General features: G+C 40.2%; 1 protein-coding gene across 1 annotated transcript in view; it reads right to left on the bottom strand.

Moving 5' to 3' along the window:
• col14a1a (collagen, type XIV, alpha 1a) overlaps nucleotides 1–27,222 on the bottom strand; it is a gene marked incomplete at both ends in the record, with an annotated part of 125,403 nt that overhangs the window by 71,443 nt on the left and 26,738 nt on the right. The window contains 17 exons of the mRNA XM_083988958.1: nucleotides 1,796–1,945; nucleotides 4,795–4,917; nucleotides 6,130–6,262; nucleotides 9,246–9,388; nucleotides 10,539–10,574; nucleotides 12,130–12,262; nucleotides 14,579–14,718; nucleotides 15,710–15,836; nucleotides 16,414–16,553; nucleotides 16,815–16,944; nucleotides 17,087–17,232; nucleotides 17,514–17,643; nucleotides 18,529–18,680; nucleotides 19,337–19,501; nucleotides 19,695–19,859; nucleotides 20,119–20,238; nucleotides 20,473–20,628. Of these exons, the coding sequence (XP_083845084.1) occupies nucleotides 1,796–1,945; nucleotides 4,795–4,917; nucleotides 6,130–6,262; nucleotides 9,246–9,388; nucleotides 10,539–10,574; nucleotides 12,130–12,262; nucleotides 14,579–14,718; nucleotides 15,710–15,836; nucleotides 16,414–16,553; nucleotides 16,815–16,944; nucleotides 17,087–17,232; nucleotides 17,514–17,643; nucleotides 18,529–18,680; nucleotides 19,337–19,501; nucleotides 19,695–19,859; nucleotides 20,119–20,238; nucleotides 20,473–20,628 (2,289 nt within the window). The remainder of the gene's footprint in view (nucleotides 1–1,795; nucleotides 1,946–4,794; nucleotides 4,918–6,129; nucleotides 6,263–9,245; nucleotides 9,389–10,538; nucleotides 10,575–12,129; nucleotides 12,263–14,578; nucleotides 14,719–15,709; nucleotides 15,837–16,413; nucleotides 16,554–16,814; nucleotides 16,945–17,086; nucleotides 17,233–17,513; nucleotides 17,644–18,528; nucleotides 18,681–19,336; nucleotides 19,502–19,694; nucleotides 19,860–20,118; nucleotides 20,239–20,472; nucleotides 20,629–27,222) is intronic.

The raw sequence follows: 27,222 nt of genomic DNA, 5'->3' as shown, positions 1-27,222 counted from the left end.
ACTGAGCAGCCTTCAGTGGTGCTGAAACACAACCACCAAAATACAAACTACATAAAACTTCATTGAGAGGAAACAGGTACATTTCATCTAAGGGTCCTCAAGGTAACACTAATTACCTTTCTCTACTACAGTACATGTTAGTATGTGTAATTTATTCATTCAAACATGCCAGGTGGCTCCCATGGTATGGCTGCAATAAATGCAGTGTATCCTGGGAAATATGTTACAGCATCTCCCTTATTAGAATGAGAAATGACTGAACACTCCTTAATAAATCAGACTTTCTCCACCAGAGTACAAATATGGACAATGAATTTAACTATGATGGCTGTGTAATACTGGAAAATATGATACCTCGGTGCACTGTAACTTTTTTTCATCTGAATACATGTTCTGTTGCTTATTTAGTGATGTCATTTCATTAATTCCTGGCCAACACTGTAGGAAACAAAGTGTAATATAGAATACAATACAGTATGTGCAGAGGGAAACTGTGGAGGTAAATATAAATGAAAACCCTACATCTAGATAATGATATTATATAAAGCTATTATATATTTACTTTATATATAGGCCTAGTTATAAATGGAGCTTGTGAACCCACTGCTTGGTAAGGTGGACAATGGATGTACCATCATTCTGTGCTGCACAAGAGCAGTGGTAAGTTTAATTATGGACTGCAGATAAGTTCACATATCATCACTACATACTCTATGTCATTATGAAGGTATCTTTCATTTTGAGAGTCAAGAGGGCACATGAGAATTGTCCCTCATTCTGTTGGGGGATGACTAAAGGACAGTTGAGTGATGCTGCATCGCTACAGCAAATGTATCAAAAGCATTTATTTTTAATTGTAAATGCATAAATGAAAATAGACTGAAAATATTCTTTCCATTTTGATTTACTCTATGTTTTCCTCCAAAGTTAAGGGAAATTGCTTTTCAGAGAACAAAAGTGGAAATCAATTTTTGCTGTGTAAACATGCATTAGCAATTTATGAGATATTAAAATTAAAGTATATTTGTTTTTATTCCACTGGACAAGGCCCCATTTAGTGAGTCCCTTATGACCAGTCGGACAATAAACCTTAAAGACAACAGTACATTTTTAAATAAGGAATGATGCAGCAGTTTTCCAAAAGCCGCACACGCCGACTCGCATGCAAACAGGAAATGTTTGGAGATAGACACAGCACCACTGTCAGAGCAGGTTTAAAGAAAGAAAAGATACACATATATCCACTCTTACTGTATATACAAAGACTGCCAAACTCACTTTCTCTTACTTCCAGCTGTGCACTGAAATTTGTTTTAGACCAGAGAACAGTTAACGTCTGCATTAGGTTTTACTGCGCCTACTGATACCAAGTTTATATGCATATACAGTAAGACTGTTCTCCTTGCATGACTGGGACATTCTGTCGATCTGTCTGTTTGCTGAAGTCTCAATGGAAATTAAAGTGTATGGTATCAGCTGGCAGTTAATATGCATGTTGTACCTTTCCCACTTTCCAAAACTAGTTTGCATCTCTGTTGCTGTTGCTGCTGCCTCATAATCACATTCCTTTGTGAAAGATTCAGACCATGACTGTAATCAAGGTGGAGGCGACGCCCTTGTTATGCTCATTTTTGGTTGACACTTTTTAATATCTAGAATCCCTTCCCTCCAAAAAAATAAATTCAATTTAAAATTACACTTAGCATATTGGAAGGAAGGAAAGGACAACATAAGGACAACATAAATTAGAAATTTCTCTTACAGTACAATAAAGTGTGTCATTGCAGGTGCTTACATGTTTTAGCATTCACAAGTTGAGGTTCACTTTGTCCTGTAGGGTAGGAAGCTGTCACTTGAACACTGTATTCTGTCCCACTCAGAAGATTCGGAAGGACCACGGAGTTTACATCTTCGCCCACAGTTGTCTCCAAAACTGGTCCTGGAACTGAGAGAGACAGACAAGACAGAAAGGACAGAGAAATCAAAGAATGAGAAAAGTCACTGTATTTCGGAAAAGCACACAACAAACCAAAAAAATCTAGTCAACATAAGATTTGAGATTTTATTTGAGACCCCATAAAAGTATTTCAAACCCATTTGGAGTTGAAACCTGTGGAGTTATTGACGCCTAACCTGAACCAACCACTGAACTTAAAGGGATATTTCAACATTTTGGTAAATTTGCCCATTGCCATAATCCCTATAGTTTTAAGAGTAGGTTCATTACCTTTAATTGACGTTGCATGCTGTTTTGAGATCGCCGGAGGATAGACGCGAGGTGCATGGTATTTCCACGTTTCCCTCATCAAACTAAATACACAATCCAATAACTCCAAAACACTCCCGTGGACAAGTTGTGAGCTGCACATTCACCACGCTATGAAATAATAATGGAACGTTACGAGATGGAGTTGTTTTCGAGGCAAATGTGTAAACGAAACTACATTTCAGACACGGCTGCTGGGATTTCAAAAGCAAGTAGTTCTGAGTATTTGCTTCATATGTTGTAATGTTACATAATTATACGTTATTATCTCATAGCGTGGTGGTGAATGTGTAGGTCACAACTTATCCACGAGAGCGATGTGGAGTTGTTGGATTGTGTATGAGGGAAACGTGGAAATCCCATGCACCTCGCATCCCCCAAATAGTCTACTTGCCAAAAATTAGTACCCGGAAATGTTGAGTACCCCAAAGTTTTATGTTAGAAATAGATAGTATGGGTCCCCAGTATTCAGAAACTGCCGGATGCTAACTTATATATATTGGGCAATTAGCACAATTGGTATAATTAGCATAAGTTAGCATAATGTCCTATATGGGCAATATTTCAACAAAATTGACTTGGCTGATCTGGGCAATATTGGAGTGGTTTTAGGGGTTATTGATGATGCTGAATCCATTTCTGACATTTTCTAAATTCAAAATGGCTGTCTAAACCGGTAGTGACCAGATTTAAACTGCCAGTGGGCCGATTTTGATGGATTTCAATCTGGTCCCTTCCGGTTTAGACAGCCATTTTGAATTTTGAAAATGTCAGAAATGGATTCAGCATCATCAATAACCCCTAAAACAACCCAGATCAGCCAAGTCAATTTTGTTGAAATATTGCCCATATAGGAAATTATGCAAATGTATGCTAATTATGTCAATTGTGCTAATTGCCCAATATGTATAAGTTAGCATCCGGCAGTTTCTGAATACTGGGGACCCATACTATATATTTCTAACATAAAACTTTGGGGTACTCAACATTTCCGGGTTCACAATGGGGCCCTATGGGCTGGCAAGTAGACTAAAAGCAAAACTTGATTATTATTCTTTTACACTGATCACTTTGAAAAAAAAAATCATAATCCACATCTATCAAAACAACTGATTTAACACTGAAGCTCATTATTCGTCTGGTCTGTTAATAGGTTGCTAGGTTACTAAAAGAAAAGTAACTAAAGCTGATGGATGCTTTCAGATATGTAATAGGTGTGCTATATTAGGGAGATACTGGCAACTTGTGATCTCCCCCACATGCACAAACCTGTAGAAACACACATGCATGCACAAGCTCAACGACAAAGAAACTCTATATATACACACATACTGTACATACAAACACAGACACACACACACTTTCCAGTCCACTGTAATAAAATAAAAACCTTCATTAATTCAGATTCTCCAAACAACCACTACAAAGCGCTTTACAAAATAATATAAATTCTGCAAGAATATAATAATGGGCCAAATTAAAAAAGAAACAAAAGCAATAGAGGGTTGAAAAACATAAATAAAGAAATAGCAGCATTATCTTTAAAACACAGTCTGTGGGGCACTATTAAATCGGACACAAACTGTGTGCACATTATTTTGTGTGTCTCTGTGTATGCATGTGGGTATTTATGCATTCATTACATTAAGTACGTTTATCCTTACATTAAGTTTATTATAGCTGCATATCTGTGTGTGTGTGTGTGTGTCTCAGTCCCTCAAGCACTTCTCTTGCTGTTACTGTATGTACCAAGTTGTTGTTCTCACAGTGAAAACAGCAGCCTACTGAAATGTATTTCCCTACAACTTAATTCCTATAATCAGATTACTGCAGACTGTCCGCTTGAAGCTGGATCCAGTAATTGTGTTTAAATGACTTAAAACAGACATGGAAACTATAAAGACTGGAGCCTTGTCTTGGAACGATGAAACAATCAGCACTAAGAAAGCAGCAGAACGGTGAAAATGGGTCTTTGTTGATGCTTCAAGACAATAAATAAACCAGAAAGGGTAATGTACTAGTTTAGCTCAGGATCCCTGACGTTTCCCTTAATGCTTTAAGCCCCTTGTTAGAAAAATAAAGTTAAGAAATCAGTATCAGGAAAGCCAAAACACAGAGACTTAATATGTCTGTCTTGCAGTGAGACATATTAACTGGAGTTAATGGAACGGATTAGTTTGTTTGGACGGGTCTGCCACATCTGACAAATCAGTACTCTTGTGCTTGACAATTGGAAGGTTTTGTGGAAATACAAAATTTATTTCCCCCCCTCTTTTTGTGTCTGCCATCAGAAGAAAAAAAAACCTGGTGAAAAATCTCCATTATCTCTGTATTTTACTCACCAACCCCAAAGGGTCCATTTATGAATTTCTGATTGATTGTACAAATGACATTTGGATCAGCATTATTTTTCTCCAAAGTTTAGTGTGTGTGTGTGTGTGTGTGTGTGTGTGTGTGTGTGTGTGTGTGTGTGTGTGTGTGTGTGTGTGTGTGTGTGTGTGTGTGTGTGTGTGTGTGTGTGTACGTACCATAAATAGGTTGATAGACAATCCTGTAACCCTCTGTTGGAGACTGAGGCGGATCCCAGGTGACCCTGAACCGGTTGTACCACTCTTCTGACACGCGGAGATTTCCAGGGGACAAGAGGGGCACTGTCACAACACGAGAAAAAAGGTGAGTCGGTATCAGAAAAGAGAAGAGCTTCACAGGAACAGACTTCAATTCAGATAAAACATAAGCATGGCTGAATGACATGTTTGACAGTCGGGGGAAACAGTGCAAATCCTCTACTGTTAAAAACAAGTATAGTCATTTGTCTGGACTGTGTATGATTTAGGGCTGGATATCATTTCAAATTTTCCAATACTAGTGTTGAGATGACGCCCTGAGCTTAGCAAATGCCTGTCAGTTTCTTATTAACTACAACAGTCACAATTTGGCCGCTATCAAAAAAGTACTGCAATCTAATATCTAGCTGCAATATGATTTATGGCTTTTGTTCCTTGTTGTTCGTGACAGCACAAGAAAGCCAAAGACACAGCACTGCATATGGTTTGTTGATGTATTAGTTTCAACAAACTGTGAAGTATAAATTACTGTAGCGCTGCAAAGTTGTATTTTTTTTTTTGTTTGTTGTTGTTTGTTTGTTTTCCATCCAATGCCAGGCGTGGTAGAATTTGAGATATCACAATGTTGTAAATTCCTGCAGAGACTGATTTAGGTGTGAAGCCAGTTTTCCTCCCTAAAAAAATATAAAATCATATCGCGCTGTACATGAAGTGTGTCTTGGCTCTGATTTATTGCCTTGCTGCTTTCCAAGCAGAGAGGGGCTTTTTTTATTTGCAATATGGTGAGCTTTAGCACCCTCATGTACAGAGATGACATATTTTGTCTGACATTTCAGTTTTCTGTGTGATTAGGACACAGTCATTAATGTTCATGAGGGGTAGTCAAGAGAATCAATTAGAGCTGGTATAATTTAATCATCTAATTAATGAAAAGAGCTGCTGTAATTGTGAATGGCCTTCATTAAGACAATTAAGAACGCATCAGTATTTGTCATCTCCCTAATTTGCATTCTCCTTCAGGAACATAAACGAACATGAAATTAGCAGCGTGCTCGCTGAAATAAGATTCATTTTCATTAGTTTTCAATTTTATCAGATGTGTTCTTCCTAAACTGAGAGCTGTATCTCTGCGTGACGAAAAATGAGAAACTGAGAGCTGACCGAGGGTGGTTAATAATTCAGAAGATTTCGTCTCTCTGTGTATGTGTGTGTGTGTGTGTGTGTGTGTGTGTGTGTGTGTGTGTGTGTGTGTGTGTGTGTGTGTGTGTGTGTGTGTGTGAGATTTGTAAGGCGTACATGTTGCTCCCAGGGCAGAGACACTGATGCCGTCTTGTCCGTCCACGTACACTGGTGTGACTGTCACTTTGTACTGGGTGTCTGATACCAAAGGCTGAAGCACAGCTCTCCTCTGACCACCTGGAACTAACACCTAGATAAACACATACACACACATGGCAAGGATGAGCTCTGCCCACTTGGGACTTACCACAGTATACACACATACAGTATATACACGCATATACAATACAAACACACATGCATGCACAGACACACACACCAGGAAAACGCACTATACAGCAGACGGCATGAAGAATCAGTTTCTTTTATCTGTTGGTTTGTACGAGCGACATTTGGAGGAAAGGATTGAGGCAAGATTTAAATTGTTAAAATAGAGAGTGTCGGCAAAATGGTACATACATCTTTGGAAATATGAACCAGAACTGTTCAAGGATTCTGCTCACTTCAGTTTAGTCAATAAAGTCAGTTGAGGTCAACGGAGAGGCAAAAAAGAGCTGAGAAAAACCCATTACTGCTGAGTTTTCATTTATAAATGTTGCAGTTTGTTCTTTCTAGGCATCTTTGTTTAAGTTCTGAAAATATTCTTTCATCAGAATAACGTACTCTTTCATCAAAGTTTGGAAGACACCACACTGTCACATTAAAGCAGAAGTGAGTGGTCCGGTCGTTTTCGCTAATGCTGCGTTCCAGGCAGGCTTTTGAAATCGTAAATTACAGCTTCAAGTCACAACTTACGACTTTGTAACGTTCCAGGCAACCCACTCGTGTTTTTCCGACCTGTTTTACCGGTGAAAGTCACTATAACGGCCACTCGTAACTTCCGACCGGTGAACTCGTACCAGATCGAACTGGTACCACTTCACGGTCGGAAAAATACGAGTTTCCTTGAACGCACCATAACAGTCCTCGTCCCTACGTCACCACATTCACGGCGTTCCTTGGCTGCACACACAGCCCTGCATGCCGTTCTCTCTCCTCATTGGATAAAAACTGTAGGATACGATAAATGTTTTCTCTTCGGCTCAGAGCAGAGCAGAGTGACTGAGAGACCCGTGTTTCAGTCCAAACACTCTATGTAAGTGATTGCTGTCGGAAGATATAACTATTTAAGACTTATATTAACACAAATATATCACTCACTTCTGCTTTAATATCATACTTGGTACACAGAATCTTAGAAAAACAACCTAACATTGGTATTTTAGAATATAATTAAATCCAGATGGAGACTGATTAATTCTTGGTTTGACAGGTCATTCTTCACCATGGAACAAGCAGATAGCAAACCAGTCGCCACTCAAGGTCTACTTACTTGCTTCTTCAGGAGCTTTCAACTCCATCAAAAGATACTTCATAAATGTGTTCAGCTGTCATGGAACTGAGGGAGCTTTAAGTTTTATTTCAAACATCTGGACTTGCCTATGTTTGTCATAAATGAGTTTTACTGTACCAACATTTCCAGTTTCATCAGAGCTGTGTTGATTATTGTTGTGAAAATGATGATCATGATGTTGAAAACTGAAAAACAAGCAAGTACAGTAAGTGGACCGAGGTAAGTGGAGATAGCTTTGTCAACCAAGTGATGATATTTTAAACTGTTTCTAAGAACTTGACACAGTTTCTTCAGAAATTCCGACACAAAATATAGCTGCCAAAAGTAAAACTTTTTGCTTCTTCTATCGCTCCTTCTTTAATTTTGTTTGTAAACCAAAACAATTTTGATATTTGATATTTACTGTACATCAGAAAGCTTCTAAACGTAATCTGTGAATTCCTGAAAAGTGTCTACTTTCTGAAGCAAGTCTTTCACAAGAACAGCACAGAGATGAACTTCCCTTTGTAGTGCCAACAGCACTGATCCCCAGCCAATTGTTAGCCCATGTGTGTGTGTGTGTGTGTGTGTGTGTGTGTGTGTGTGTGTGTGTGTGAGAGAAAAAGAGAAAGAGAGAGATGAAGAGACAGAGACAAAGAGACAGACAGAGAGAGAGAGAGGGAGAGAGAGAGGTGTTTTAAGGTAAGGCCAATGTAGCAGAAGGAGCTGTCCGCTCTGACTGAGGTGCTGAAACTACTTTCAGTGTCAAAGCAGGGCAGTGCCCACACACTCAGACATTTCAACCCTAACCCTAACACATAAACATATAACCACTATCTCAGAAAACACAGAATTGTCCCTACTGTCTCTTTTGCCCTCTATCTTTCACACACACACGCACACGTACATCAAAACACAACCAAACTCTTAGAAAGAGGTGCGACCTCAAACAACTCTTATCGATCACCTGGAGGACAGATTTAAGCTTTTCTCCCCATTTTGTTTAGCGATTGTTTCTTTTTCTACCACTCTTTGTTTCTCTTGCTCTCTTCTCCGCTGCCCTCCATCTCGGCTCCCGGTGAGGTAAATGGCTACTGAAAAGATAATGGAATGTCTTCTGGCTTGGCCTGGCCTCTCCATCTTCTACCGCTCTGACACCACGTTGGGAAATTAAAACAGGGGGCGGAGGGAGGGAGAGGGCAGGAAAGTAAGGGGAGGTGGCAAGAGAGAGGACAAGAGGGAGAAAAAAAGGAGAGATAGAACAACAGATGGAAAAGAAAGAGAGGCCTGGTATGTGTGTGCGTGTGTGTGTGTGTCTCCGTGTGTGTGCATCAGTGATCAGGGTCAGTACATGGCACCGAGCTTAAGGGCTCTTACCACAGATAGAGGGATCAGGAAGGAGAGGCCGAGTGGCCCGGGACTAAAAGTGTAATCAGTTTTCTGATTGGAGCAGATGACCCGACACTGACCGCTGCAGTCGCCAATGCCATGCAGTTGGCTGGACAACAACAGTCCTCCTCACAACTACAGTGTTGTCTATTCCACGTAATTAGTGCTCAGGCAATTGTGTGTTTGCATGCATGTGTCTGAGATCTGCAAAGCCTGAGGTGGCACAGGGAGCACAAGGAGGGAGACCTTTGAAATAACAAGGATCTAAAAATATCCCTCAACCGAGAGAAGCAGTTCAAATCAAAAACACTTGCAGCACAAAACCATTAAATCTACATCTGTATTTGACTATTTCTGATTCTGTAAATGATTTTGCTTTTACTTAAACAGTTCTCAACTTGAAGCAACTCACAGACTCCTCTTGGTGGTCGCCCCTGAGGCCGGCGTAGGTGACCCTGTATCCCTCCACATGGGGGTCTTCCATCTCCCATGATGCCTCTAAGCTCTGGGTGGTCTCGTCACTCAGTTGAAGGTTTCTCACAGCCTGACGTCTCACTGTGACACCACATCACAGGCAACAGTTACTATACTGGGTTACTGTAGGATTCATACATAAACACGGATAAAAAGAAAAAAAATCTTGGCTTGAGCTGCATTTTCTTCCCAATTTTAATGTGTTTTGGTAAACTGAGGATTTGAAAACTGTCAGTCAAAATGCCACTATGCCAAAAATAAAATCATAACAGTTCCTGTCAAAGTGCCAACATGCTCAGTCAGCTGTGATGTGCTGGTTGATAAAAAAAATAAAATAAAATAAAGTCACAGGAAAATCTGGCACAAAGTGAAGGAATGTGTTTTTGTTTTATTGCATCTGTCCCAAAAATGGCTTTAAACCAAATTATTACAATTAAAGTTTACAGTTCAAGTTTTAAAGAAAACAGATGAGCTTCTTAAAACTTTGTAGGATAGTGAGCAAGAACTTAAGTGAGGAGATGTGCTGCGTTTCAAGTTTTTAGTGCCGTGAGTGAAGAAAATGCTCTGACTCGATTAGCTGTAGCCTGGTCCTCATACAAAACACAATCCAGATGGCCTCTGGGTCGCCTCCGAGATAATGGAGTTTGAAGTAAAGTCTCAGGGTGAAGCCAACTTGGTAAACACACTTTTAAAAACAGGGAGGACCCTAAAACCTTTTTTAAAAGGTGCATCCTGCGTGATCATTTTATTTACCCTGTGACCTTTCTGACAGACTTTTCTAAGCTTTCAGTAATTCTGCTTTTACTTCCTGAAACTAAATGAGCATCAAAGACCAAACCTGCTGTAGGAACTTGCTGTGACTTAACTGTGGTTTCTCTCTGGCAACATCGGCAAACAGTGGAAACTAGTAGAGACTTTCACATTTCAATGGCAGAAGATCTTCTAGACAGATGTCTTGGCTTGAACTGTGATTAAAATTTGGCCAGTCTCCCTGCAAGGATGTTTTTTTTTAATACAAAGCGAACTAGGAAGCCTTCAGCCTGCTGGACACACGCAGCACATTGATTTAAAGCAATAAAACGTTAACACTGCTAATCCCACATGGCACGTCCACTGTTGCATTTCACATGTTTTAATGCGTTAATGTTTGGCCAGTATTGTACATGTACAACATTAAGAACTTGTTGGATGTTTGGGTATTTTACTTAAAAGCAACGTGGACACTTCATACCTGTGGTTGTTGTAGCAATTGTTGTTGTCTTGGCCACTGGGGAAACACAAAGAGCATAAATCAGATAATTGAATAGTGGGTCTTCTCAACAGTTCTCTATATAATGAGTGTGTTTACATGGACAATTATTATCGGACTTTTGAGTATCCCCTTTCTATGTTTGTGCATGTAAACATCATATCCTGATTTCAGAAACCAGGATACGCCAGCATCCTGGTTTTGAGAAACCTGGTTTTGCTACCTAGAAAACAGGATACTGTTGCATGTATACGCTTTATTTCGGTTTCTGATAGCTGAGACTATCTGTGCAGGAGCGGGAAATGACAAAAACATACACGTCATATGTCACATATGTCACACAGTCGACTAAAGACATCCTGAAAGTTTTCTCTCCACTCAAAATCCATAAATTGCTATAACATCCCGTATCACCATTCACAGTTGTGTATTTCCATCCACCTCTCCCCCGTCCTACGCGGTGGAGGTGACAGGCAGACAGCGCTCAGAGGTGAGGAGGACATACGTTGTTGCTCTCTTCTTCAATCGCTAAATATAAAGTGAATGAGCCGTATTTGCAACACGATCAGCGTTTAAAGGTGTACAGAAAAGAAAATTGAATTTGAGCCCACTCTGGATCATAAAATTAATGTAATAACTCATCTTTCAGACGTTGTAGGCCAAACTTTGTGCAAAATTCTATTTTTGAGTAAATCTGGGATGAAAGTGTGTATTTTTTTTTCGCATTGGATAATGCAGGTGCACGGATTATACGTCAGCCTGTACACGATTCACCAGCCACTGATATTGGATCCGTAATCCGTCATTCAAACGTCTGAGACACGCACACACACACGGAGCTCGGTCTCGCCCCAAGCTTTGAATATCCCGCCCGCTCGATAACGACCAATCAAATTTGTTTTCCTTACTCGGGTAAACTCGTGTTGCAGCTCGTGACAACTCGGCGTGACAAACAGGACAAACAGCCATTTCTGTACACCTTTAACAGCGCTAAACTTGCAAGAATTGCTGCAGTTTGTGTTCAGGCATCTGCACTAATAAGATGCAGTAATCAGAAACCAGGATACTGGTATTCATCAGGTAAACAGGGATATGAATAACCAGGATTCTCTGTGTGCATGTAAACGCAGTATCCCTTTTATGATCATAAAAGGGATATTTCTTATAAAAGGGATACTCAAGTCAATGTAAACACTCACACTAACACTAACTAAGGAAATTAGACAAATATATAACATGCCATTGATAGGGAACAGATTTTCTTCTTTTCAGTTAAGCAGCTACAAACAAACCAATGCTAACAGGCTCACACAGAGATAGGCTTTGAACTCAGAAAGCCAGGTTTTATCATCCTAAAGGGAATATGTGAATATGTGCACTTGGTGAGGAGGGTCACTCAGATCACAGGCTAATTTCAACATCAGTGCAACCAAGGGGATTTGATTGTATAAAATTACACTGGTCTCGTCTTATCTCTGGAAAAGTTTTTAGACTCTGCCTTTTGTCACGTTTCGTGCTGATTAATCACATAAGAGATGCACATGTTGTTGTTTCACAATCCACTGTCACTCACATGTGGTCTCTATAACAGAGACGGTGTCGCTCTCTGATTCGTCTTTGAACACGGCCGTCAGCATCACTTCATACTCAGTAGAGGGACTCAGACTGGCCAGGATGTATCTGTTATCACTTCCACTCAAGACCACCTACAGAAGAGAAACACACACAAGTTTCGTGTTACATTTGACTTCCAGCTGTGTCTCCTTTCCAAAGTCTACTTCTGAGAGATGTTGGCTGATATCACAAAAATGTCAACCATGTGCGGCTGCTGTTTCATAACCTGTTGTCAACATTTCACTCGAGTCAAAACTGGACATTTTTTTGGACAGTTACAAGTTGATTTTTATAACAACACAATTTCAAACTAACTAAGAGTTTTGAAATACAACGATATAAAGATATTCTGTATCTAAAAGTTGTCAGTATTACCATTTGGCCTTGGTACAAAAGGTACTCATTAAAAGTACTAAAACTACTCCTTAAAGTTTTTCTATCTCAATATGCTGACAAAGTAGAGGGGTGTGACCTGAAATTTTGTGTCTTCATTTGTTGTTATTATATTTGCCAGAAGGTGATAAATAGGGCACGTTTCCTAAACTCAAGATGTGATGTAAAAAATTGGGCACTAACCAAAAGTCTGACAAGTTTATTTATACTTTAAGTGCAACACCAGACTTGCAAAGCCAAGGTCATTACTGAGCTTTAGTAGAGAAAGCTGCTAAAAACACAAAATAACAATTTGTCTCAGCGCCGATGAATTTCAGTCATGAAAACAGCGGGAAATGATTGTGCATATTTTACAAAGCTTGATGCTGTGTTGTGCAAACAAAGTTTTACATTTCATGGGTAGAATTTGTTTTAATACTGTACTGAATAAATTGAGAATTGCATAAATTCACTTTAACAGGAACACATTTAAAATATAGTCTTGGTTAAGTTAAGCAAAAGCACAATTTGAATAAGGCCGTTCATAGACTTAAAAAGATCATGGTTACAATGTAAAAGTGGCCTCCCTGAATGTAACAGGACAGCCAGTTGGATCAGCTACTGCTGCAGAAGTCCAAACGACCACTATAATTTGTACAACACAGAAACGAATCAGACCCAAAGGTAAACACAAAGAGGTCATCAGAAGTGTAACTTGCTCCATGGAGAGCTCCTCTGAAATTGGAATTTACTGTAGATGAGTCAATAACCAGATTATGTGCAGGAATTTGTTCCTTCACCGAGCCCTTCGAGGCAGTTACATGCAAATTTCACCAGTGGGGCCAGACATTTGGGATTTTCCCAGGAGCAAGTGCAGCTTTGCATCTTCTCATTTTCATCCTTTCCTTTTTACATTTCATTTGCATTCACTGAATGCATTTTTATATTGTATAGCATTGTTTCCGTCAAGCACAAAAACAGCATTGCCCTCTGTGAATCCAACATATTATTGAAAAGGGCAATGAGACTCAAAACCTGCTGTCCAAAAGGTATCAGGAAGCCAGTAAAACAAATGAATCCTGAAGAAAGGAGCGTCAGGCTTATGAAAGAAACAAAACTGATACCATGAATATATACATGATCAAGTTTCAATCTGGGTAATCTTTCACTCTGTTTGTGAATCGGTGTCTGTATGGCTGTTTGATTGTGTTATGTATAATCTCCTCTCAGACTCAGATATAACAATACCGAGCAGTCTGTGTGTGCATGTGTGTGTGTGTGTGTGTGTGTGTGTGTGTGTGTGTGTGTGTGTGTGTGTGTATACACACATGTTTACAGTACGTAGGTGAGAGAGAAAAGCCCTTTCTCTGTTCTGGCAGTATTACCAGCCCACCTCTCCAACTCCCCAGAGTGTTATTTTCAGCTCTGATGACTCTCAGCAAACCACACAAACACATGCATTCACACTCACACAACATGCACACACAAAAGCACACACACTTTTACAGACCTAAGGGCTCTATCGCTGCCTCCCAGCTGCCTCTAAACCCCAGATCATGGTAATAAAACACCCAAGCCATTAATTTCTAGATTTATTCAGCCTTTATTTATACTCAGCCATGCCAGGGGTTTTACCAGCTACCAGTAGAGTGGTTAAGCTTATATGCAAGTCTATGGAGTACAGGCTCCCTTTATCTGGGCACATGGAGTGCAGCCACTTCTCCCTCTGAAAATAGAGATAACAAGTAGACCTCCGGCTAAATGAAAAATTCAGAATCCATGTAGGTTATTTATCTTTTGATGCTAAAATATTAATTTTATTGCTATAATATTTGTCAGCTTGAGGAGGAGAATATACAAATTTGTAGCCAGTGCATAGAATATCTCTGGCAAAGGCTCAGACTTAATGTTTCAGCCCTGCAGTGTTGTCAACATGATCTATGGGGATGATCTTCCCTGTCACATTTCAGTTCTTGTTCTTGAAAAAAATACCTAAAAAGCAAACACCTAACATAAAGTATATTACTGGCACTGACCTCTTTTGTGTCGCCACCTGTGAATGGTGCCCAAGAGAGTCTGTAGAGGACAATGTCATTTGCCGAGTGATCCCAGCTGACCTCAAAGCTGTCTGTGGTGACATCACCGGAGCGGAGATTCAGAGGACCGGGAACTGGAGCTGAGAGACAGACACACACTTCATTGTTTTGTGGGAGGGGGGGTGTTAATGTTTTTTGAATTTTAGTGATTTAATATTTAATTACTACCATGATTTTTTTTTTTTTTTTTTAACATTACAGCTTCAGTATAGGTTTATGATGATACTTAAGCCGTTTTTAATCCTATAAAACTATGTTTGGAGCATGGTATGATCACTTACCAGGAATTAAACTGCTTCTTTCCTGACTGAACGGGGGCCATTTATTGCACAAGTTCAAGCTGTTTATTCAGCATTTTGGTTACATCTTACAAAAACAGTATTTTGGTGAGAACTCTGATCATGCATGTTCCCATCATTCCCCACATCACCACTCAAAAGCCTTAAAAAATCTAACACATTTGTGTTAGTTGGTGAAGCTCCCTCTCTTCAACATGGTCCATTGAACACAGTTTGCCAGGAGAAAGATAAAAATCCACACGGCCCTTTAAAGTGAGGATTTTAATAGTTGCTTGCCAGAAATATATTTCTTTCAGCTGACTCAGCATTGGAGTGGACCTGCTTGTTGCTTAAAGGGATATTCCTACAAATCAATATCTGTTAGCGTGACAGAATAGCCAGGGACAGTGAAATGACCTTTTAATGTGACTGGGCTATTATGCCGAGGTGTAAATGAGATGGGCATGCCGCCAAATAGCAGAGGGACCAGTAGAGGTAATAAAATTCAACACTGTTTGACACTGAGAGAGAAATGGTTTGCCTCCTAATTTTCTGAAAAACACAACTCTTTTCAGGAAGCTGAGACCCTGTTATCGTCAGCAGAGATGGGGGAATAAAAATAACACCACTGAGGGAAGTCTTTCAGACAAATCCACTTAATAAATGCCACTGGTAGCAATACGGTGCCTCCACATCTGCTGAAATCTAATTTGAGGGTTTTGCAATGAGTCTCTAAATCTAACTAACTGTTGTATCTTCTAATGTACCCTTACATACAGTAACAGTCTCTTACTGGTAGTGAATCCATCTGTGAGCGGCTCTGATCGGCCGTTGTCGTACAGGGCATAGATGGCCACTGAGTACTCCATCAGAGATGTCAACTCGCTGAGGTCATATGAGCTCACAGGACCAACCTCCACCTGAAGAACACACAAAGACACGTAACTTAATGACACAAAACAAACCCACAGTTATGTATGTATACTATTAGGGACTAGCTCAATCACAGGAAGCTAAAAGGTCCATGGATCTATTAAAACATATTTAATATTTCTTCCTCTTGTTCAAAATAGTGCCAATGCAACTGGAAGTCAAAACCATGTAACTTTACTAATGTTTCCAAGAGAATAACTTTCAGCAGCAACATATAATGATGTGCTGCTGGCAATCAGTAAATGCTTACTGGACTCACTAATTTCTATTTGCAAGTAATGGGAGTTTATCCAACTGCACACACACAATATCCTGGTGTAATTAAAATAGCCCTCTTCATTTTTCACAATGATTTCTCTCTGTACTGACTACTCATTTCAGTCTGACCTTTTCATACTTAAGATAACAATACAGTTAATCTCCTCTTTGTCCGTTCAATCCTTTTTTTTCTTTTTTCTCAACTCTTTCTCATCCAAACACAGATGCTGCAGAAACAAATGCTGTCACATATAATTACATCATCTTGAATGCATAAAATCATGGAGTCACGCATGTCAAACGCACCTCCTCCATGAGCAGTTCGTCTGTCTTGACCCACAGGATGCGGTAACCTTTAACTCCACTGGGTGCGGGGTCCCAGCTGATGTGGGCGGAGTTATGAGTGATGTCCGAGAACTGGAGGTTACTTGGGGGACTCAATGGTACTGAAGGGAGAGAAAAAGAACAAATTGATGCGTGTTAATATGCATGAACCGGTCTGAACTTGAGTGAGAACATTTTTGGAGAGAGAGGATGTTTTTGTTCAACACCGACTGCTACACAGAACTGTTTTGAGTTGTTCTGACTTGTTTTTACAGTTAATATTAGAATTTGAATTTAGGTTAAGAGAAGAATAAAAGTTTAATAATAAAGGATCTTATTAGGTTTGAGGGTAAGAACATTATGTGTGTGTGTGCATTACGAACATGTAGTTTCCTGGTTTGTAGCAGGGTCACTGGCTTCCTCTCCATACATGGCATAAACAGTGACGGTGTACTCAGAGTGAGGGATCAGCCCATCCAGCTCCAGTTCTGTCACTGCATCTGATACTTTGATCTGTATACAAACACAAATTACAGCACTAAACACAAAACTTTTGACTTTTTTCAGTTGCCAAGTAGCTGTTTACAGTAACACTATGAACCCAAACATTTAACGTTCTATATATCTTTATTTCTCCTTTTCTGTCACTCGCTACCTCCTTCTCATCCAGGTCTCCATCATCACTAAGAGGCGTATAAAGCAGCATGTAGCCCGAGACGCCGTCGACGCTGTCCCATCTTGCTTTCATGGTGCTGTGAGTCACATCAAACAGCTGCAAGCCGGTCACAGCAGGGAGGGCGACTGCGTACGCACACACAAGACCACACACAGACAAACAGATAGCACAGTTAAATCGAGGGATGATCATACCAGCAAAGTTGTAAGTAGCTATAACTCCTGTGGAAATGTATAAAACTTCTTATATTTGTGGATGATTTTTATCTGCATCATTTTCAATATGTCTGGCATCCACGACTGTCAAACTTTTAGGTGACTGTTATTAACTTTAGGATCTAAGATGTTAGTGTGAGGTTTTGCAAGTACACTTCTGTGTCCATGTTTGTGCCCGAGAATAAACTTACGGGTTGTTTCTGATCCTCTCAGAGCTTCACTTGCCTCGTTTGCATACACAGCAAACACAGCCAGCTGGTACTCAGTGAGAGAGCTGAGATGCTGCAACACCACTGAAGTTTCACTGCCCTCCACTACAGCCTGGGGTGCAGCAGGGTGAGTCATGGGGAGGGAGTAAGGGTGTGAAAGATGGATTGGAGGGACAGAGAAGAGAGATGAGGTGTGGAAGTGGTTGGGAGCAAGTCGGGTGGGATGGGGCAGGGGGGGACAAAGGATCGCAGGGGGAAATGGAAAAAGGGACAATAAATGGGGGAAGATGAAAATGACAAATGGAAGAGAGGAAAAAGAAGAAGGCAGGGCAGGAAAGAGAGATCGAAAGAGAATGGGAGGGGGAGGGGGGAACACAATCGATTTATTGAATAGGATAAAGCACAAATGTCTGACGCTAGAGAATATATTTCATTCTGAGCTGAATGGATGACAGTTGTGATACAGATTAGATGTGGGCCGAGCCAGCTGGAAAGGTCTCCTCACATGCTGCTCCAGAACATCTGGTCGCTGTAAACCCAGCTAAGCAAAAGATTTAATAGTTTCTGTGGTCAAATGTTCTGGAAAAATCAAGCAGGTGCCTGAACCAGCCGGGGTATCATTTCTGGTAAGCCTTCATTACCTGCACTGATGTTGTGGGGAGTTGTGAATGGAGGGACGAGAGACAGGGGCACGGCTGAATGATACCACCAGGTTCTCAAGGAAAAACTGAGCTCAAACTACACACCTGGCAGAGGACCCCAGACAGTTCCCATTGGAGTCATAAATATAATGGAAAAGTAGAGTACTGCCTGGCCAAAACCCACCTCTCTGTGCTCCTACTGAGGGTCCTGACCTGAACAATGAAGTAGCAATGACTTTGTTTGTAGCGATTGTTAACTTCCTGAGCTTTTCTCTGATTCGATTTGAACAAAAACACATTTTCAGTACAGTCACTCTTGTGATGTTTTCAGAAGGAGAAAAAACAAACATCTTCACCTCCTGTGGTTCTCCTCCCTGAGTAGGATAATAAACCACTCTGTATTTCTCAACATTTCCAGGGGCATGGCTCCATGAGACCCTGAAGCTCCGGGCCGTGACCTCTGACATCACCAGGTCAAGTGGCGCTCCAATCGCCTCTGGTACCTGCTCTAAAGAAATAAAAGGAGAGGAAAAGGAAAGTATAAGAAAACAGACGGCATCAGATGACATAAAATCACTCCCAGTGAGGAACGTTTAAGTAGAAAAACTCACATGCATTCAGGATCAGAGCGACAGAGATAGTGTTAAAATGTAATCAAAACACATTTGAGTGGATTTATGATGTCCCTTTAATGACATCCTCTCTCTGTGAATTCCATCTTGCATCTTTATATCCACAGAGGTAGAAACTTATTGGTGGAAAAAGTGAGAAAGAGGAGCAGAAGGGAGTGTACTAAAATAATCAACATTTTGTAGCAGGATATCGTTTCCATTTGGCTGTTAGATGACCTTCCCATTGGAGCAACTTTGCATTAAATATGATCATCTCTGGCCACCTGCCATCTCTTATCTGAATATACAGGGTTCGATTCACACCAAACAAAACCCACTTTATCAAAGGCTTCTGTTTAGCTTGTCATTTTTTTCTATCACCCAAACATTTCATTCATCTAAACTCAGTGTTAGGCAGCAGCCAAAGTGAGCACACTGCACACTGTCCGCCTGACTCAATATAAAGTTTTATATTTACGTTAATGCTTATCGGACGTATTACGTATATATGACTGCACAGTCTCTCTTTCTGTCGTTCTCATTGTCTCCTTACTCTCCTTGATGTCTTTATCTTGCTGCTCCACTTGTTCACACACTGTTTTGGTCAGACCCTCTACGATGGAGCTCATGATGTTGAAGTCAGCCACATTGTAGACATGAGTGTTGTCTGGCTCCGAGGCGATGGAGCGCAACTCATTCTCATCAGCATTTTTCACACCTGGGAGAACGAGCGCAAACATAGTATTGTTGGAATGACATTTAAGTGACAACATAAATCTGAGAACTGCACAGCGGGACACCATGATACGGTTAAGTTAGATCAAAAAGACATCATCAGTGGGATTTAAAGAAACAAGAAGTGCTTTTTGAACTCACTGTGGCACAGATGTGAATCTTGTGCCCATCCTTACCAATAGCAAAAAGCTCAATCCCAGTATTACGCAGGCTCTCTGCAGGTGGTATAACATCATCCTGAGACTTCCCATCCGTGATTAAAATCCCAATCTTGGGTATACCAACACGTGATCCTGACTCAGGCTTGAAGCAGTTTTCCAAGATATACATCAATGCAAGGCCTGGAAGGAGAGAGAGAGATAGGGAAAAAGCATGAATAAGAAATATCGAGCGACAGAGGGACCTGGAAAGAAAGAAAGAAAGAAAGAAAGAAAGAAAGAAAGAAAGAAAGAAAGAAAGAAAGAAAGAAAGAAAGAAAGAAAGAAAGAAAGAAAGAAAGAAAGAAAGAAAGAAAGAAAGAAAGAAAGAAAGAAAGAAAGAAAGAAAGAAAGAAAGAAACACCTAGCCAAATAAACTGGTAGTATCAGCGAAATCCAACACCTGTGAGAGTGTTTCCGCCTTTGTATGGCAAGTTCTTGACAGCATCGATGACTGCGTCTTTGGTGGAGAAAGTATTTAGATGCCACTCTATCCTGGGATCGCCACTGTACTGAGCCAGACCTACAAACACACACACACACACACACACACACACCTGATATTACAATTTGTCATTTGCTTATATCTCCCCTTCAAAGTTAGATTCCCATTACAGTTAACAGAAAAATAACAACATTTCATAGCAGACATGAGTAAATGTCAGTATCAGTGTAATTAAAATATGTTCACAAACATCAGAGTACCTTATTGTTCCCCTGGTGCAGCCATCTGTTCAAGAAGATAGCAGGGACTCACCTATCCTTGTCTTATCAATGCCAACATCAAAGGCATTGACCAGGTTTTCCAGGAACATGCGGACCAAGCGGAAGTTTATCCGACCAATACTCCAGGAGCCGTCCACCAGGATGACGATGTCTGCGATGGCTTCAGTGTGGCACACAAACTGATCAACTGAAGAGGAAAGAAGACATCAACATCAACAGATAGCCTTTACTGTCTCAGTGGGAGTAACATAAAATACTCTTTAGAGAAGAGAGGAGAGACGAGAAGAGATGTAGATTGTTACTGACATGAACTCAAGTTGACCACAGTCGGGGACAAACACACAGACTGAAGCACTAATGAATTCGTAACACAAGAGATAGCTCCCACTGAAGAAATAATGATTTTACTATTGATGTTCAGGTTTCTCAGACAAAACTCAATAAAACAATAAATGCACACCTTAAGTCAGCAGGTTTCAGATTGTCTTTATTGAACAAAACATAAACTGTAAACCAAACAGTCAGAAACACAACACAGAACTATAAAGACAGATAAAAAAAAAAGATTATGCATTCTTTGCATTCAGCACAGTGAAACAAACATAGAAACTGAACATTTGTCTTGTTCCAAAAATGTGAACATGAAATGAAGTTAAAAACATAGCTTTGTGAGCTTCATTATAACTCTGTGGTGTTTTTACTTGTAAGTCTCCTGATCTGGAGGTTATCTCTCTACAAGTTTTTTGTGACTCTTCATTAGAAAGACAGTGAAACCTACACAAGAAACATCCCACTGGAAAGTAAAAGAGGACAAATGGGAGTATTATCAAGAGTCACACCCACACACTTAGATTTGCATAGAAACCACATACGCAAGTACCAGATTTATACAGTATACGTTCACAACACCCTCAGCATCTCTATTGTGATTTACATTTCTTTCTTTCTCTTCTTCTATCTATTTATCTCTCTCTCTCTCTCTCTCTCACTCACACACGCACTGTATTTCTGTGAGGTTGTTTGTCATAACTACATGCTTATCTTGTCATCCTGCCCAGTTTGATATCCAGAAAATGAATACATCCACTTAAAGTTGCATCATAAATCCGTTATCTGTCTCCAAGCGGAATAGTGAATAATCCAGAACATGCTGATAAGGTTGGACGTTTGCGTCTAAATGAAGCGAAGCAATAAAGAGAGCGCTGACTTAAGGAAAATCAATTATCACCTTGCATTTTTGTTCGGTATAGCACATTTAAAATATTAAGATTGAAGACTGTGGAGTATTACCCTAAGTCAATGTAGACTAGCACATTTAGGAGTGCAGAAGAGGTGGGTTCAATTTCTCACTCTGTTCTAACAACAGATGTTAGTTTAGTGGCTCAGGTGCACATTGGGTAATTGCAATGGTTTGGGTTAGTCCCAAGACCTTTGTTCCAGTTTTGTTTCCCTTGTTTTCCCCTCTTGGTACACTGCCAATTATCAACTGTAAAAAAAAAAAAAAAAAAAAAATGCAAAACAGGATGAGGTGCTATTTGGTGGCAAAAAGAAAATTTCTTCCCCAGTCTTATGAGCATTGGCAGAAATCCACACCAGTGGGAATTACAAGACTTATCTATGCAAGATATTGCTTGAGCAAAATTGTTACAAATAAAAAATGCAATGAAAAACAAGATTTAACAAGAATTTTAATAAGTATTTTACTTCTAATTTGTGCCTGAAAAATATATGTAAAATTTACTCTACCACTTGTGCTATCATCTCAGGCCAACTCAATTGCAATCTTGAAATTCATAAAAGACATGCTGCCTGATAATAAGCCATGCAGGTATTCGATTCAAGGAGTGATTTTCCAGACAGAGCCTTCTGTCTCCTGTCTGTGACTGTCTGACTGTTTGAACCATCCATCTGCTACAGACAGCAGACGAAGGAGAGGAGACAAGACAACAAGGTCAAGACAGATAGCTGATGAGTCTTTGGTTTGCAAATGTATATCATATAAAACTGAAATGCAATTATAGAAATCCTCATGAAAAGCTTTGGAGAGAAAAAAGCTAAGAATATGATGATCTGATTATGATGATTCTCAGGGAAGGGAAGGGAAGGGAAGAGAAGAGAAGAGAAGAGAAGAGAAGAGAAGAGAAGAGAAGAGAAGAGAAGAGAAGAGAAGAGAAGAGAAGAGAAGAGAAGAGAAGAGAAGAGAAGAGAAGAGAAGAGAAGAGAAGACAAGTTCGGGAGTTTCACTAAATGGCTAAAGGCCTAAAGGCCAAAGAAAAGAGGATTCTTTGTAGAGCCTCCTTTCTTACAAACCAAACAGGCATGGCCTTTAAGGAAACTCAGAGGTGAAAGAATAGAAAGCAAGAACCATAGCTAGTCACCACGGAGGCTTTTTTATAAGGCGCTGGATTGCTCACAAACAAACACATGGGAAGCTGTTCTGTGATGAAAAGTCAGAGACATTTCGAGGGTATTAGTATCTATAGTAACTGCTGTTGACACTGGTTAAAAAAGAAAGATGAGGATCTTAATGGTTAAAGATGAAAGAGTCTGAGAGGGAGAGTGGAGTCCTGTGCAATGTGAAAAGCCATCAAGATTGACGAGGGAGATTGTAAACAGAGGATTAGAGGGTCGGTAATTACAGCTAATTGCAGCTCGCTGGCCATTCTTGAATCTCCTGTTGGCAGGGTGGTGGGAACGTCCTTCAGCTAAGCACAACCAATAATGAAGGATGTCCCTTCTCCTTATAGTGACCTCTGTTTTGTGTAGCTGGGTATGAGGGGTCATTTCAGAAGAAATCATTGCTGCTATTTATTCTCATGCAGTTTGAGAAACAACTTCCATAATTGCCCAACACATATATTATCCATCTCAGTGAGGATGACATAAAGTGAAAAAACCAACCACCTAAATTAATTCATGACACATTGTTATTACCTGGATAATAGGTCATTTCAAGCAACACCAGATTTATAAGGTTTGCTTTTTGTTATGAAACACTAGTGGGACTGGTTGCTCTGCAAGTTTTATTGAGTTGTGTTGTAAATGAGTTGTGTCTCATACTGTATACAGTAAGAGCTTTAAGCACAGGAGGAGATTTATGTGTCATAATCTAAGTCATCTAATATAATATATTATCTAATTTACAAATAGCAGCTGCAACCAAGTCCTGATTCTGTTGCACACTTTGGTACAATACAAGCTGAAATATCTACAGTGTGAGTCAAAAGTTTGGACACACTTTCCCAGAATGGAAAAGTTTCACATCACACAATGGAATCAAACAATTTCATCCATCTGCAGAATCTGACTAATATCTAATAATCAACTGCAATGAAATGTCCTCAATGTTTTGGAAAACAAACCACAATCACGTCAGTATTACCACTGCAATCATGTTGCAGAGAGACAGGAATTCAAACCCATGCATACATGGTCCTACACATGCACATGCTGGTGTTCCCCCCGCCCGACGTTGAATGTCGTAGAGAATGCCTCTATTATCTTACTACAGTAATTGCTATTGAATCCCCCTCTCAGCTCTCAGTCTGACTGCGAGACAACAGCAGGCTGGTCAAAGGTCCCTCTGCTCCTCCTAAGCCCCATCTGCCTTTCTTCTTTTCCTCCTCTTCGCTATCTCTTTTCCCCCTTTTCTCCTCCCGTCTTAACACATTTGCAGCAGGTCAAAGTGCAGCTGCTGGGGAACAGTGGGAGAACTATGTATATGTGCCCACATGAGCGAGAGAAAAGGTGTGAAAGTGAACAAAAGAAACAGAAAAGGCAGGAAGAATGAAAGATGGTGAGGTGGCAAAACACTGTATTTGGGTTTGATGAAAAACCGCAGATATATTGACGGATTCTGTAGTGCCAAGTCTTTCCTTTGTCCAAGTCTACAATTATTCCTGTTCCCCTCTGCCTCTCTCCACTCCTCTATCTCACTCTGTCCATCTCTGTGGTTACCTAATAAGAGACAGGCTTTCTTTGGCACCAATATCTGTCTTAAGCTCTCCACTAAGTAAAACAAACTGCCATGGCAGAGCACAAGACATGTCAGTTTCTCCTGTGCTCTGGTAATTTTATTCATATGGACCAAATGTGAATTTGTGGCTATAAAAAGTTATTATATATTCACAGTCCTTAATTCTTAACAGAGCTTTTAATAGTAGAGAATCACAGTTAAAGTCAGATTTGATGTCAGGATAAAGATAAGAGTTGAAAGACACACTTACATACAGTTTAGCATACTGTTTTAGTCTTGGGTTGACATATCTGTACCCGTATAATCTCCCAAATCTCTGCATTGGTATTAAATTTACTCTATCAGCCTTTTTAGCTCCACAAGCCACTGACATTTTCTAAATTCATGGAGTACTGCTACTGTCATAGAGCTTGGCTAGGTTTCTCCTCCCTGCTGGATAGTGTGTTGCAGCTCAGCCAGCTATTAGAGCTGAAATCCAAGTTTCACTCAACCATACTGATGTCTTGGTGAACACGACAGGAACCAAGTATTTAAGCTGTGCTTGTTTACCGTGTTATACTGGCTTTCACTATGGAAACTAAACTAAACAATGTTTTCATGTTTGAAAGTTGTTGGAAACATTTTAGGCTTTAAAGAGACTGACAGCTGCATGAGAAAGAGTTTCTGTGTCCAAAGGCGAAGTTGGCATTTTGTTGAAAAGTAAAAAAAAAAAAAAATATTAATTACTGTTGTTATGATAGCTAAACATGGCTACAGTACGGTAGCTCCTAATGACTTTATATAAAGAAGATGGATCAAATCTCCACTGTACAACTGAAGCTTAAATATCCTAATGTAGCCAGAGCTACAGTAGGCTGCAATAGTGACATTATTTGGAGCCATAGTGGCTGAGTGGCAGAGCTGCGTCATCAAGGTCCCGTCTGACCCAGAGTCAATCACAGCTGTCAATCATTATGTCATAACCCAACAATTTACGTCAACGTGATAGGAACAGCATAAAATGACATAAAAACATTTAAAAAGTAGTTTGAAGTGTCTGTTGACATGGAACGGGGCTGGGTGTTTACACCAATCAGGCATGACAGTTACGACCACTGACAGGTCAATAATACTTCATCATGGCATGTGTTAGTAGGTGGTATATATTAGGCAGCAAGTGAACATTTTGTCCTCAAACTTTGTGTGCTAGAAGCAGGAAAGGGTTTGAGCAAGTTTGACAAGGGCCAGATTGCGACGGCTAATCGACTGGGTCAGATCATCTAAAAAACTGCAGCTCTTGTGGGGTGTTCCCGGTCTGCAGTGGTCAGTCAGTATCTATCAGAAGTTGGTCCAAGGAAGGAACAGTGGTGAACCAGCGACAGGGTCATGGGTGGCCAAGGCTCATTGATATACAGTACATGGGGAGCAAAGATCCAACAGACGAGCTACTGTTGCTCAAATTGCTGAAAAGTTATTGCTGGTTCTGATAGAAAGGTGTCCAGAATAAACAGTGCATCGCAGTTTGTTGCATATTTGGCAGCAAAAGGGACCAACACAATATTAGGCAGGTGGTCATAATGTTATCCAATCAGTGTGCTATGCTTTAATCAGTGACAAAGAGGTCACTGTGGTGGTTTGTCTTCACCTTTAGGGCCCTGTCATGATGTCCATCTTTAAGTACAGTCATTAGAAGCTATAGTATAGACAGTAGCACGCAAAATATATCTTATATTTCTAACAGCTGTTTTGTAAATACTAAAATGCAGTCTTTTTTCACGTTTGGAACCAAAACGTGCAATTGTCATTTACAACCTGGTAAACACACCCATCCTCAACCTCAGCAGATGTTAAATGTTTAACATAAGGCTTCTTCACAGCAGACATAGTGACTCAGCATTCACAATACCAGGACTCAAAGCAGTTTAATAGAATTAAGCCGTTGTTATTTCTATTATTTACACTAGTGATGGGTCAAAATCTCTTCACTAAAAACAACCCACTAAAACCTTCCCACACAATTAACTCTACTACATATTGTGACTATAACACCCTCTCTGGGCAAATACAAGGACAATCTGTCTGTCAATATGAACGGTGCTAAAATTAGCAGCACTGTGATTTTGATAGGGTAGTACTGGAAAAGCGCATAACCATTCAGCCCCATTTCACACCAGTACTGCACACACTGGGTATTATATTACTCAAAAATGTTATGTCCTCAAGCCAAATTTACAGATTTGTGTACAGTTTGTTTCTATATCCAATGATTGAGTAGCATGTGGTTGGCTGAACTAGATTTGAACCTTATCTAAATAGAAGCAAACGATTAGAAAAAGGCGCTGCCATTACTAAACCTATTTACATGCAAGCACATTACTGGACAGACACCAGCCGTTACTAGCATGCGAGCACGTGATTAGACAGACCATAAACCTGGTGTCCATGAGAGTGAGCAACCACATTTTACAACTCACAGCCCACGGTACAGTCTGCGGAGGTGTGGGAAAAGAGTATGTGGCTCCCGCACAATTGAATTAACTTGTGTGGGAGTGGAGAAACGGGGAATAAAAAAATGTGAGTGCAACAATGGTAGCCACTGTTGGCTGCAACTTGAAGCAGAGCAAAGACAGGCAGTGACAAGGACTGGGAACAGCACTGAAGACTGGAGGAGAGGTGCTAAAGACAAGTACAGCGGATTAAGTAGCAGCTAGTAGTTTAGTGTTAACTGTTGTTGTGGCAGTATACAAACACAATCAGAGCACACAGAGGTGTAAACACATGCACATATAGGCTACATGTTATCTGCAAAGCAGACCTGTTTAATTA

The sequence above is a fragment of the Trachurus trachurus genome (genome assembly GCF_905171665.1).
Source record: "Trachurus trachurus genome assembly, chromosome: 16".
NCBI classification, from domain to species: domain Eukaryota; kingdom Metazoa; phylum Chordata; class Actinopteri; order Carangiformes; family Carangidae; genus Trachurus; species Trachurus trachurus.
This window is presented reverse-complemented; position numbering and strand designations above follow the sequence as displayed.